Here is a 12,349-nt window from a genome sequence, read left to right as displayed (position 1 = left end):
CAATGTCCACAACAAAAACCTTGCACGCTAGTGCAATTACCCGAGTAGAGAGTTAAATCTTGAATGTAATGAAAATGTATGTAATGTAACAAGATGTAATTAAATTCAAGATTTTATAAATAAAGCGTCCAAGATTTTTCCGTATTTTGTACGATTTAGCAAAATAGACTTGATTTCATCAACCAGGTCCTTCCTCGGAACAGTTATCTCGTTCTGCTTCTCTTCCGTATCATAATTTAATATTTTCAACTTAACAACGCCTGCTTCAAGCTCACTTTCACCGAGAATAATAGCGACCGATACACCTACGGTAGTGTCAATGTCTAGGTACAAAACTTACGTTTGTCTAGGGCCGCATCGATTTGTTTGCGCAAACCAGCACTTGCATTGTACAAATACTCTGCCTTTATACCATGTTCCCAGAGAAGGGCGCAGATCTTCATGCGCTCCAACAACATCTTGGAGTCTCCCACTGTACAAACGTACACATCGGTCAAATTATCGCTACATCCATATGATAATGTCCTCATTATACGCTCTATACCAACAGAAAGACCTATGGATGGAATGCATCTCCCAGAAAACATGCCAATGAGTCCATCATATCTTCCACCACCACCAACAGATCCCACGGCTTCTCCGATAAGTACAGCCTCAAAAATTATACCAGTGTAGTAGTCTAGACCTCTCGCAAGACTAAGGTCAAAGCAAACTTCACTTCCAGTTACTCCAAAAGCATCCAGGTATGATGATAACAACGCCATATCATCCAACAAGTCACTCATTGTGTCTATTTTCTTTTCCTTCAAGAATGATATAACATGTTCAAACGTTCCATTCACTTCTGTGAAGTCTTTTATTTTTAGCGCTACATATTCAGGAAGTCCTTTCTCGTGAACCATCTCATTTTGAACATCTTCCCAGGGCAATTTATCAAGTTTGTCTATTGAACTACAAATTGTCCTATGAAGGCTAGTTTCTGCACCACAGAATGACAGAATACAATCTAAAATTCCTCTATGATTAATCTTGATCACAAATTTATCCTTCTTTATCATCCTCAAAACGCGAACCAATATGAATATAACCTCAGAATCAGCAACCATTTTAGGGTACTCTCCAGCAAAATCTAAGTCACACTGAACAAACTCCCTATATCTTCCTCTAGCAAGTTGAGGCTCATCTCTTCTATAGACCTTGCCTATTTGGAACCTCTTAATTTTCTCAATTTTATTGCTCGCTACAAATCTAGCAAATGGTACTGTTAAATCATATCTCAAAGATAGTTGTTCACCCCCTTGGTCCTTAAGATCAAATATGAGTTTTTGGTCCTCCCCGTATTTACCAACCAATGTTTCTTTCAACTCAAATACAGGAGTATCAGTTTCAACTGCTCCATGCTGTCTAAAAACATCCTTTATAGAATTTATGACAATAGACCTTAACAACACATCACTAGGCAAAAAATCTAATGTTCCCTTTGGCAACTTGGGCTTTCTGGTTTTCTGATTCTGTGGTAAAAGAATTTTTTCAAACTCAGGAGCGTGACTAAAAAGATGGTGACCCTGAAGAATGGACATCTTTTCCATTATATTTCCTCTCTGAACACTAAATACATCTCCGAACAACTTATCCATAAAATCCTTGTAGAGAATATTTCCATGGCCTAAAACGATCTTCTTTTGAGTGGAGGTAACGGCTTTTTTGGAGCTATCCGCTTTTGCCTTGTGAGTAACAGCATCAGAAACCTCTTTTATGGTTAATATGTTTATGGAAATAGATGAGGATAAAACTATCAAATCATTATATTCCTTTGATAGTTTTTCCAGCGATGAAATTGATGCAACTTTTGGAAAACCCGTTTCTTCAGTTCCAAACTTTTTCATCCATTCCAGATATCCACTCATCACAGTTTTAAAATCGAAAGAGGCAAGAGCCTCAGAAATTTCTGGATTTGCTATAGCGCTCGTATGTGCTAACTCTAACTTAGAGATCATAATTGGTACGAGTTCCTTGTATACGGATACAACAGTATCCAAAGAATGCTGCAATCCATTTAAATACACTTGCAATGATATTTCCCATGTATTGTCTAATACCTTTTGTATATCATTGGAGACTGATGCTCCGTAGAGAGCAGTAGAGATTCTAGAAACTTCCTTCAAAAGGGATATCGACGTATTGCGTACCTCACTATTTGCCACAAGATACCTTGAAATTAAAGATTTTGTAATTTGATCATCACTTTTTTTCGGGATTATCTTGCTATCTTCTGTTAACCAAAGAAGATTCCTAGCTGTTTCAAGGGCTTGTGGAACATTTCTAAGTCCAGGTGTGGAAAGAAAATCAGTAGAAACTGACAAAGATTCAAATGCAATTCCCAAATTGCAGTCCGAAAAGTTTGACAACAATTTAAGTGAGCTCCCTAGAACAGAAATAGTCGACAAAACTTCAGTATGTCCTTTGGTTAGAAGAGTTAATTCATCACTAGAGATACCCAAATCCTTTCCGACTGAGTCTAGACTAGGTTCATCAGAGGCCACTTTACCTTGTGATAAAACTGTGGATAGGAATCTCACCACCCCTGGAGATTGTGATTTAAAAAGTTCATGATGAAGTGTTGATATATGTGATCTAAAATGGTAAACTTCCCGGGTGTTCAAGGTGCTTACTAGTCTTCCTATTAGAACAGGGTTTGGGTGTGGTTTATAACGAAGAGCTTGTTGTAACAGACAACAACAAATCATTCTAGCCAATATAGAATCTCTATCAGACGGTGAATCTGGTTTATCTGAGCCTGGGTGTAACGACAGGACATTTAATTTTGCTATATCAGAATCTAAACCTATTTTTTTCGCAAGTTCAGATTCAATTGCGATAAAAGATTTTGATAAACCTACCAGCAATAGATCATCAATAGAAAGTACTTTTGTGGCATCAAGAGTTATGGTAGCCATAATTTTAAAGTTAAAATATCATAAATATTCTAGTTTTCTACCAAAAGGTAGTACAAAATATTGACTTACCGTCCATCCGCCTTCCTAATATCGGATGGGGAAGTATTATCACAAAAAACAAATATAATGGATTCTCAGGATCCTGAATCGCAAAATGAACCATCAGAGATCCTTGGAAATGGGTTGAAATGGAAATCGTTGGAGATTCCACTCGACTTGATGTCTGAGGGTCTGTTTTCACTGGAGGTACTAGAAGAATCCGATTTATCGCCTCCTAGAACCAAAGAAAAGAAAAGTAAAAAGAGAAAGATATCTAACAAGGAAGAATCTATCCTAAAACCTACACCAGAGCCCACTGATGAAGAAATTCTTAGGGATACTTCGGATTGGGTGCAACTCGCTGAACCAGACCATCCAATTCCAATAGCTGTATTGAGGAATCTGTGCAAAAATGATATGGTGTCTCCAACCGACATCCAGAGACTCACTCTCAAACCATCACTGGTGGAGAATAATGACATTGTGATATCCTCAGAAACAGTATGTTAAATGTCTATAATTTTTCAATCCTGTGTAGGGTTCCGGGAAGACGTTGGCATTTGTACTACCTATTGTACTTTCTCTGCTTTCCAATAGAAGTGAGGATGTTATAGAATCTCTGGTCTTGCTCCCTACCAGAGAGCTCGCTATTCAAGTAAAAAACATCTTCATTTCTATCGTAGAGAATACAATTTTACGGGTGGTCCCAATCATTGGTGGTATTTCTGTTCAAAAACAAACTCGTCTACTGAAGAAAAACCCAGCAATTGTGGTTGCAACACCTGGTAGGATAGCAGAATTCATTGAGGAAGAAACGGAAAAAAAACCATTTGAACTTAAGTTCCTGGTTTTAGATGAAGCAGATAGATTTGTTGAAGATAATTCATTCAGAGAACTTCAAAAAATTGTTTCTCATGTTCAAAAACCAAAAATGCGCAACTTCATATGTTCAGCTACCATATTAAGAGTTTGTTTTGATAAACTTTCACAACTCAACTTCAGATGAATTCTAATTTGATCTCATTATTTAAGTTATTGAAGATGAAAAACCCCGTGACCTGTGTAGTATCAGATCGCCAGCAGGTTGCTCTTCCTTACGATGAATTAATAAGCACCGGAGCACTTTACAAAAACAGCTCTGATATTAAAACTTCAATGCCAGAAAATTTGACTTTCAAGGTGATAAAAACCCTTGAGAATGATAAGGTAATTTTTGTTCATATAAAATTATGCCTCAGGAACTGAAATTGATAGCATGCCTTGTCGATCATCTATCGCAAACTGAAAATAGCAGATGTCTTATATTTGTTAATACTATAAGCTATGTATATAGATTGGAGGCTCTTCTGAGGTATTTATCTTTCATTCACACTATTATGTCTCAGCCTAATACTTTGGAAAGACAAACATGAACTGAGAATCGCAAAATCCCACTGCGTAACACTGAATAAACCCACAATTGTAGACTATGTTACTAGTCTTCATTCTAGACTGAAACAAAAGCAAAGACTAAAAAGACTAGAAAAGTGAGTTTTACTGTTCTTCCAAATAATCAAATTATAGATTTACTACACACAAGAGGGCTATACTAATATGTACTGATGTGGCCTCAAGAGGAATTGACTTGCCAGATATTGATACCGTAGTTCATTTCCAAGTTCCAAAAAGTAATTCTATTTTTGTGCACAGATCTGGAAGAACAGCACGTTTGCAGTCACACGGTATCTTTGTATGTTACCTCCACAAAATGCATTCAGGTGTTTCAATTTGTATATGTTCATGTAACGATATGGATGCATGGAAGAAGTTGTTTGCGGATATAAAGAAGGATATCAATCACGTTGAACCTCTGTTGGATTGCGTACCCCCAAAACTTTACCAACGTTTGTTCTCCAACATTTGTATATATTACTGTAGGCTATAAAACGTTGCTAACACTTGCAAACGATATAGAACAAGAAGAACATAAGGTTAGAACTAATGATTATTAACTCAGTTTGTAGTTCTCCAAGGAAACTAAAATTGACTCCTGGTTTGAAAAGGCCGCAAGGGAAGCGGATATAGAACTTAGTGATTATGAAAATGAAGCTGAAGCATCGGCGAAACGATCAAAAAAGTACAAGTCCATGAAATCTGGAAAACGAAAGCTCTTGGAGGTTTGCATGCCAATTCATGAATTTAATTCTACAGATTCGTTCCGAACTTGGAATGCGCCAATAAGTTTCATTGGAAAAGGCGATAGTTTAACGTATTGTACAATAGCTATACATGCTACAAATACTCTATTCTCTCAAATACCAGTACCTTCCCTCCGGTTGAACCTTGTCTGGATCTTCATACCCTGTGAAGGCTATAGATACTTCATCTGTGTCAGGTTACCATGAGTTGCTGCTAGGCACTTCGGTCATTTTTCCAGCGCCTGGTACACAGTAGTGACTCCTACAGATCATTCAATATCAATCAACAGGTCTGTCAAATGGTATTGAAGGTTGTATTTTTGCATGGTCTTATGCAAAATGCTGAAGCATTCAGAACGCAGACCGCAAAATTTGGCGAGCTTTTCTCAAAATATTTGAATATTACCTATCTGGATGCGCCACACCTCCTGACCGAGCATCCAGCCTTTATAGTTCAAGTTAATGAGAACAAAACAGATGAGGAAATCAGAGTTATGGAGGATGAGTTCAGAGAACGCCATTATAAGAGACACGGAAGGAGCGATGATTACGGGCGAACTTGGTACTACATTGAGACCCGTGGCAAATACTCTCAAAGATTGAAAAATGTTGAAGTTATCGGACTAGATGAATCGCTAAATATGGTAATAGAAGAATGTAAAAAGGCTAATGCTGATGGAATAATGGGCTTTAGCCAAGGCGCAATAATAGCCTCAGTTGTGGCAAAACAGACTCTACTCAACCAAAACTATGGATGGAAACCTAGATTCTGTGTCTTGTTCAGTGGGCCAATGCCTAATTGTCTTCCAGTAAAAAATCTACTCAATACTGGCTCACCGATTGCAGTTCCCTCCTTACACATTTTGGGAACCAATGATAAAATCGTACCAAACAATCGCTCTATACCTCTAGCCGGGTGTTATTCTGATCCTATCATCCATTATCACGATGGAACACACACCGTACCTGATAATGACCTCGGTGTCCTCGAGACATTCCTAGGTAAAATAATAGCACAGTACTTGACATATATTTTAAATATTGTAGATATTTATGGTAGCCAAAGCTACTAGTTTTGTTATACCAAGGTTTAGGATTCCTGGTTCCGGTGCTGGTAGAAAACGATCACATTTACTGAGAAGCAAAGCAGGACTTGGTGAGAGCTATGAATCTGCCAATGTATTGCTTAAAACTGTCTATAAATTGACTGAGGAGTCGTACAGAAAGTATGGCGTAACTCAAGGAGTTCTCCCTGATCATCTACTCAATCCGAACTCATTTCTTCTGGATGAAAGTTCAATTTACACTGATTTTAACAACTGTAACATATATAACATAGGATCTATCGTACAATTGGATACAAACGATGTCTTTAATACACTCCCCGAGGGACTCTGTGGTATTTTTCTTATATTAGGACTCAACACTTGTAGGTGATGCCACAAAGGATATAGTATTGTTGCCAGAAGGGCAACCACTCGGTATAGTAAATAGGAAGCAATCCGTGGAACTAATTTCACAGCTAAAGCAATATTCATCCTCCGGCACAAATACCATCAAGTCAAGAGGCGTACTGTTAGATGGGAAAAGAGGTAGCGGAAAGAGCTATATATTGAATCATGTATCTCTCTGGGCTCGTAATAATGGGTGGATGGTTATAATTGAGCCATCACCATCAAAATATGCAAAAGAAGTTGGTACAATCAAGCGATCAAATGCAGGTGTATACATACAGGTTTGTTTAGTTATGAAGTTAAAAGATTTAATAGCTCGAATTCGCAAAGGCATTCTTGGAGCGTTTAATATTGAGCAATAAAACATACCTCTCAGAAATTCCTGTTATCCAATCGCTCTACGGGAGAGTATCACTGGATGGAAATTATGTAAATTATAGCAAAAGATCGTTCGACCCTGTCATTGAAAACATAATCAAGGAAGAACTAGAAATATTAAAAGAGGAATCCCAACCAGATGAAATAGAATGTGCGAAAGAGACACTAAAGTTATGGGATTGTTATCGAAGACAGTTCAAAATTCCAATATTAAAGGAGCGTCTAGAAAATCCAAAGACGTTATTAGATATCGCAGAGTTTGGGGTAAATAACGAAACATTTGCAAATCAAGCAGTTTATGAAATATTTGATCAATTGAAACATCAAACGAAATTTCCATTATTGATTGTTGTGGATGAGTTTAACGAATGCTTTCCCGTTTCTGAATATTTGTCAATAAAGTATGAAGGCACAAAATTCGGAGGCTGGATCCCCAGCTACCACCTATCCATGCCACGACTCTTTTATAAATTTGATGGAGACCAATTCAAAAACGGATACAAACTGCTTGCAACAAGCTGGACACGCAACCCTAGGAGGAATTACAAACCAGAATATTTGGGGATTATGCCAAACGAATTAAGAACGGTCAGAAACTTTACGCCGAAAGAATATGCCAACTATATACACCATCTGCAGAATACACAAGTTATTTTCAACTTCCCAAATGACAAAACAAACTATTACTACATGCTAACAGGTAAATTTAAAATATTTCACAAATTATTCCACAGGAGGGAATGGCTTCGAGTCGAGAAGACTATTGTCAAAGCTATATTAAAACTAATTTTCTGGCAATTTCAAGACAAAAAATTCGTGTTCCATTGCCTCTTCTGGGGAAGGTCTCGCAGATGAGTCCGGGTTCAAAATATACTTTATGAATTCAGCAAAAACACGATGTTCTGGCTTTACTTGGTCCTAAATTATTGTTAAATACAAATATATCAAACTCACCAATACATTTCTACAATCGTTAACCCTCTCAATGGAAGACTTTGATTTTGCTCCATCCGGCCTAAGCAATACCATAAATCTAGTGTTACCACCGTACCAATTGAGTTCCGGGCGATCCTGGTGGACATAATGTTTTCCATCTGTCTTTCTTGCAGCATCTAACATCCTCTCTGGGATTTTTCCAAGAATTTTTTCCTAAAAAAATGTTTAAAGCAGCTGCTAAAACAAACGATCATTGCCAAATGCTCCAAGTGGCTATGTGTTCTAAAAAGTAAATGTCCAGTGTACAGCTCCATTAGAGTGCATCCCAACGACCACAAATCACTAGTATATGTCCATCCAATATCTGTTGCATGTGTAAATTTGAGCAATAAAATTACCTAGTATAACTTCGGGGGAGCGATATTGTCTTGTATTAATAATTGAACTATGATATTCATCCTCATAAATAGCACTACCAAAATCAATAATCTTTATATCAGCTGTTGCTGGACGTTTGGTCATCATACCAGTCTAAAGTTATCATGATTTGCAATTTAGCAAACTTACTGTAGACCTCGGAAACGGAACCTCTATATAATCATCCTTTCCACAGGTAAGCAAAATATTTTCAGGCTTAATATCAGTATGTATGAGCTGTTTCTTTCTAAGGAATGATAATCCCTTAAGCATTTGGTATGCAATATGCTGGATATCTGCGATAAAAAAACCCTTGAAATCATTTTTCTCTAGGAAATCGTACAAAGATGGCCCTAGACTTTCAAAAGCGAGGCACATGTGTCTATCTTTGTACATAAAACTATCACGTAGAATAACGCAGTGGCTTTCATTCTGTTCATCCGAATTCTTGATATCCAATAAAATATCCGCTTCAATTTTAGCCGAACTTGTATACTTTTCTATATCTCTCACTACTTTCAAAGCAAACTTTTCTCCCTCCTTCTCACAGTTTAGTACTCTTCCAAAGGTACCGTCACTGATCTTATTCAATACGCGGTAATCGCCAACCTTCATATCCTTCTCCCACTTGAAGTGAATTATTTCATCGTATGGTGATCTAACTCTTCGATCATAACTTTTCTTTGAGTGGGATTTGTAGTTTTTGTGATGATAATCGTGTGAATGCTTTCTGGGCTTGTGAGAATGCCTCCTGTACCTGTCTGATGAATTTCTTCTATAATCACGATCTCTTCTGTATTTATAAGATGAATATCTCCTATGCCTTTGGTGACGGTACTCTCTGCTGATACGGTGGTCTGAGGAATAACGAGGACGACGATCATGGGAATGATTCCTTCTTCTTTCTAGTCTTCTGCGTGAAGGATCTCGGGAATAGCGACTCATGCTGTAATCTCTTGAATATCTATCATATTTATGCCGGTAATTTGATGGTTTGTGTCTGTGATAGCTTCTACGTTTGTGTGAAGATACCCTTCTGCGGCTGCGATCCTTATCAGATCCGTGATTCGGATGATTTCTATCCCTAGAAATTGAAATATTATCACTATTATGCGACATTTAGTTCTAAATAAGAAAATGTTGTGAATTCCTCCGTTTCAGCCGGAATGTGGTGATGATGAGCGTATTCAGAGTCGCTGTGATTTATTCACAAAATAAAACATGTATGTCGAATGGCCCCAATCAGATGTAGACCGTTTTATTGAATTTGTAAAAAGTACTTTTGATGATCATGATAGAATAAATTTGGAAAAATGTGTAAGGTAACGTCAAGTCCACAAACCCAAAATTGCATCCCCGTAGATCTGGAACTGGAACCGAACACTTGGCTTTTAATCACACACACGAAGAAGGTACCGAATCTTCCCATAGATTCAGCAAAAGTGATGGTAATTTTGTAGTCTTGTCTAACCTCAAACTGGAACAGATGACTTTATCGGCCAATATCTAGATGATCTCTGGGATTCACCAGAAAAACTCTCTTTAATACTACAAGATGCAATAGAATCTGCCTCTAAATCATACTCTAATATAAAAAACAAGGGTCTCAAAGGTAACTCCTGTACCAGTAAACACTATCCATCAGATGGGTTAAAACTTACTGACGATATTGAAAAAAACATAATAGAAACTTCATGGAAAAGATCTTTGAATAATTCATTAAGGAAATCTCTCGTCGGAAAACTGCAAGAAGAATGCCTACAAATTTCAAATGATGGTCATAAATTTGCCCTAGGTATATTCCTTGAGCAATAAATTTGATTTGTAGGCTCCGAACATAACAACCTGGAGGGAGAATTCGTCTACAACTTGATGAATCTTGGATTTGCGCACTGTTCCCCCTTTATAGGAAAAAATGTAGGTCGTAGAAATGCGGTTCAATCTCCCATTCAGACAAACGCTTTTAGTGAAATCGAATTCATGGAATATAACGGGATATTTAACAAGGCAAGTAGAATCTAAACTCCATTATCAATAATGTAGACGGACAAAAACAATTCAATGTATGACCAATGTTACACTCTTTGGCTTAAATCTTCACATTTGGACAAAAATAGGCAAAAGGTATCAAATTACATCCAACCTACAATAAATATCCAGCATATGTTAAACACGTTGGAAAAACTAAAACAGATTCCCTACGAGTTAACACATAAGTGCAAGATACTGTTACAGGTTAGCAACGAAAATATATCAATTTTTCGCAGGCGATATCTTCTCTCTGTGTTGTCTACATGAAACCTAACATATCTCGCATATTACTTCACAATGATGGAAGGTATTTCCGCTAAAACTGTTTAATGCCAATTATCAGTACAAACGGTGTCAAATATACATGCATTTACATCCCAAAAGCATCTGGCAATGACCAGTTTATCAGTCTTGAAATCTGCAAAGACAGACACAAGGTCCCAATAATGGACGATCTTCTCCTTATATTCAGGTAAAAATCAATATAATATTACACAATCACTCAGGAGTGACATTGATTACGAGATCGAGCGAGTTTCTGAAAAGTGTTTCATGATAATGGCTTGGCTTATCGGCCCAAATTAAATAACACGTTTTCGCTTTCTTATCTTTATTCTCTTTTCTTTGTACCGCTTCCAATATGGTCCTGCATCCCGCTTCTTTATACCAATCTTTCCTATTATCCTAGTAAACTGTTCTTTGCGCAGGTCGTCCCTGGGAGAACAGCTAATGTCTTCGATACTCTGTGCTTTTACGATGCCAGGTAGAATTGAACAGTTTTCAAGTAACAAATGAGTGCGATTGTAAATTGTCTTTGGATATAAATCATTCAATTTGTGGCTACCAACTTTTAAAATGTGTAGGTTGGAGCGGGTAGTAGATAAAGCACTACCAAGTGTAAAATCTAAGCAGTTTGTTATGCTGCTAAAGAATCTACGGAAATATGGCTGAGTTAGCATAATTGTAAGTGAATGGGCTACTAGAGTATGTACCACATAAATCATCATTTACTACCTGGTCATCACCAATTTTAGACATGTGCGACTCGTAATAAAGTTTTCTATATTATACACGCAAAAATTTATTATCATAGACATGTAAAATCTGTAGTATGCTACTGGTCTTTCTTGTCCGACGCTTCTTGTTCATCAGCTCTTTTCAAATCTGAAAATTTCATCTTGATATCTTTGTAGTCAATCTTTGGTCTTTTTCGCTCGGAGCCAAAGTCCAGCTGGAGATTTCTTCTTCGCTGTTCCTGTCCATCTCTGCGCTCCTCCTCTGGATCCATGGAGTTCACGAAACCATGCAAGAGAAAAAAACATGTAAAAGCAAAAAACGTGTACATCATTTTATCAACACAAATTAAAACACAAAACTTTGACTCCCAAAGTAGCTAGCTATTTTCCTACGTTGGACTTAACGATTCTCTCAACAGCCTCCTTGTCAATTTTGAGTCTGTTAGCTACAAGAAATGCATCTGTGTGTTATAAACTAACCTTTATTCTGTAAATCGGCGGTCTCTATAGTATACCTCTTGATTCGGTCCTGCAGCGATATATAGACTGGTCTATAAAAACAACAAACCATCTCGTTGGCAATAAGATGAGTTTGAGGATTAACTCCATTCAATTTAAGCTGTACTGTATGGAAATTCATGATATTTTACGACTAAATGTACCAAATTTGAGTGAGTAGAGTATAAGAGCCAATGATCCATAAAACTTCCGATATTTGATTTCTATAAAGTCTATGTTTTTCAAGTGTAGGATTCTTTCGCTATACCGTATCCTTCAGTCGTCGGGGAGGGAATGAGTGTGGAATCATCCAATTTGTCCAGTAATGAGATGAATTCTACCAAGTCCCCATCTATATTTGCGATAATGTTGTCCATCCTAATGGATAGGTGCCAATGAACGAGAATTCCAACTACCTGGGAGATTGAGCTTTCCCCAACTTGCCC

At 37.3% G+C, this 12,349-nt stretch overlaps 8 protein-coding genes across 8 annotated transcripts; 3 read left to right on the top strand and 5 right to left on the bottom strand.

Moving 5' to 3' along the window:
• Positions 1-105: 105 nt before the first annotated feature.
• BEWA_033320 (histidyl-tRNA synthetase, putative) lies at positions 106-2,957 on the bottom strand (the record flags this gene model as incomplete). The annotated part of the gene is made up of 2 exons (XM_004830088.1): positions 106-305; positions 341-2,957. 2 exons carry the CDS (start codon positions 2,955-2,957, stop codon positions 106-108), a joined length of 2,817 nt encoding a protein of 938 aa, XP_004830145.1.
• A 126-nt stretch (positions 2,958-3,083) lies between these two features.
• On the top strand, positions 3,084-5,216 carry BEWA_033310 (DEAD box ATP-dependent RNA helicase family member protein; the record flags this gene model as incomplete). Its single annotated transcript, XM_004830087.1, has 9 exons — positions 3,084-3,497; positions 3,535-3,963; positions 3,999-4,202; positions 4,235-4,347; positions 4,382-4,522; positions 4,560-4,879; positions 4,914-4,966; positions 5,000-5,152; positions 5,187-5,216. The coding sequence occupies 9 exons, from the start codon at positions 3,084-3,086 to the stop codon at positions 5,214-5,216; spliced, it is 1,857 nt and encodes a 618-aa protein (XP_004830144.1).
• Positions 5,217-5,444: 228 nt separating this feature from the next.
• BEWA_033300 (hypothetical protein) lies at positions 5,445-7,893 on the top strand. The gene is made up of 5 exons (XM_004830086.1): positions 5,445-6,191; positions 6,268-6,572; positions 6,607-6,908; positions 6,943-7,705; positions 7,740-7,893. The coding sequence occupies exons 1-5, from the start codon at positions 5,473-5,475 to the stop codon at positions 7,784-7,786; spliced, it is 2,136 nt and encodes a 711-aa protein (XP_004830143.1). The 5' UTR covers positions 5,445-5,472; the 3' UTR covers positions 7,787-7,893.
• BEWA_033290 (protein kinase domain containing protein) lies at positions 7,789-9,499 on the bottom strand (the record flags this gene model as incomplete). Its single annotated transcript, XM_004830085.1, has 6 exons — positions 8,509-9,499; positions 8,340-8,472; positions 8,190-8,305; positions 8,057-8,154; positions 7,960-8,020; positions 7,789-7,923 (listed from the first exon to the last, which is right to left on the bottom strand). Exons 1-6 carry the CDS (start codon positions 9,475-9,477, stop codon positions 7,789-7,791), a joined length of 1,512 nt encoding a protein of 503 aa, XP_004830142.1. The 5' UTR covers positions 9,478-9,499.
• A 68-nt stretch (positions 9,500-9,567) lies between these two features.
• On the top strand, positions 9,568-10,974 carry BEWA_033280 (hypothetical protein; the record flags this gene model as incomplete). The annotated part of the gene is made up of 11 exons (XM_004830084.1): positions 9,568-9,680; positions 9,721-9,806; positions 9,845-9,970; positions 10,004-10,153; positions 10,187-10,275; positions 10,312-10,365; positions 10,402-10,482; positions 10,519-10,593; positions 10,626-10,696; positions 10,733-10,861; positions 10,896-10,974. Exons 1-11 carry the CDS (start codon positions 9,580-9,582, stop codon positions 10,972-10,974), a joined length of 1,041 nt encoding a protein of 346 aa, XP_004830141.1. The 5' UTR covers positions 9,568-9,579.
• On the bottom strand, positions 10,971-11,393 carry BEWA_033270 (hypothetical protein; the record flags this gene model as incomplete). The annotated part of the gene is made up of 1 exon (XM_004830083.1): positions 10,971-11,393. The coding sequence occupies one exon, from the start codon at positions 11,391-11,393 to the stop codon at positions 10,971-10,973; it is 423 nt and encodes a 140-aa protein (XP_004830140.1).
• A 110-nt stretch (positions 11,394-11,503) lies between these two features.
• On the bottom strand, positions 11,504-11,677 carry BEWA_033260 (hypothetical protein; the record flags this gene model as incomplete). Its single annotated transcript, XM_004830082.1, has 1 exon — positions 11,504-11,677. The coding sequence occupies one exon, from the start codon at positions 11,675-11,677 to the stop codon at positions 11,504-11,506; it is 174 nt and encodes a 57-aa protein (XP_004830139.1).
• Positions 11,678-11,786: 109 nt separating this feature from the next.
• BEWA_033250 (hypothetical protein) lies at positions 11,787-12,320 on the bottom strand (the record flags this gene model as incomplete). Its single annotated transcript, XM_004830081.1, has 4 exons — positions 12,172-12,320; positions 11,974-12,127; positions 11,886-11,934; positions 11,787-11,851 (listed from the first exon to the last, which is right to left on the bottom strand). Exons 2-4 carry the CDS (start codon positions 12,043-12,045, stop codon positions 11,787-11,789), a joined length of 186 nt encoding a protein of 61 aa, XP_004830138.1. The 5' UTR covers positions 12,046-12,127; positions 12,172-12,320.
• Positions 12,321-12,349: the final 29 nt, after the last annotated feature.

This window comes from Theileria equi, chromosome 1 (assembly GCF_000342415.1).
Source record: "Theileria equi strain WA chromosome 1, complete sequence".
Classification (NCBI taxonomy): domain Eukaryota; phylum Apicomplexa; class Aconoidasida; order Piroplasmida; family Theileriidae; genus Theileria; species Theileria equi.
Note: the sequence above shows the minus strand (reverse complement) of the source record. Positions and strands in the feature narration are given on the sequence as shown.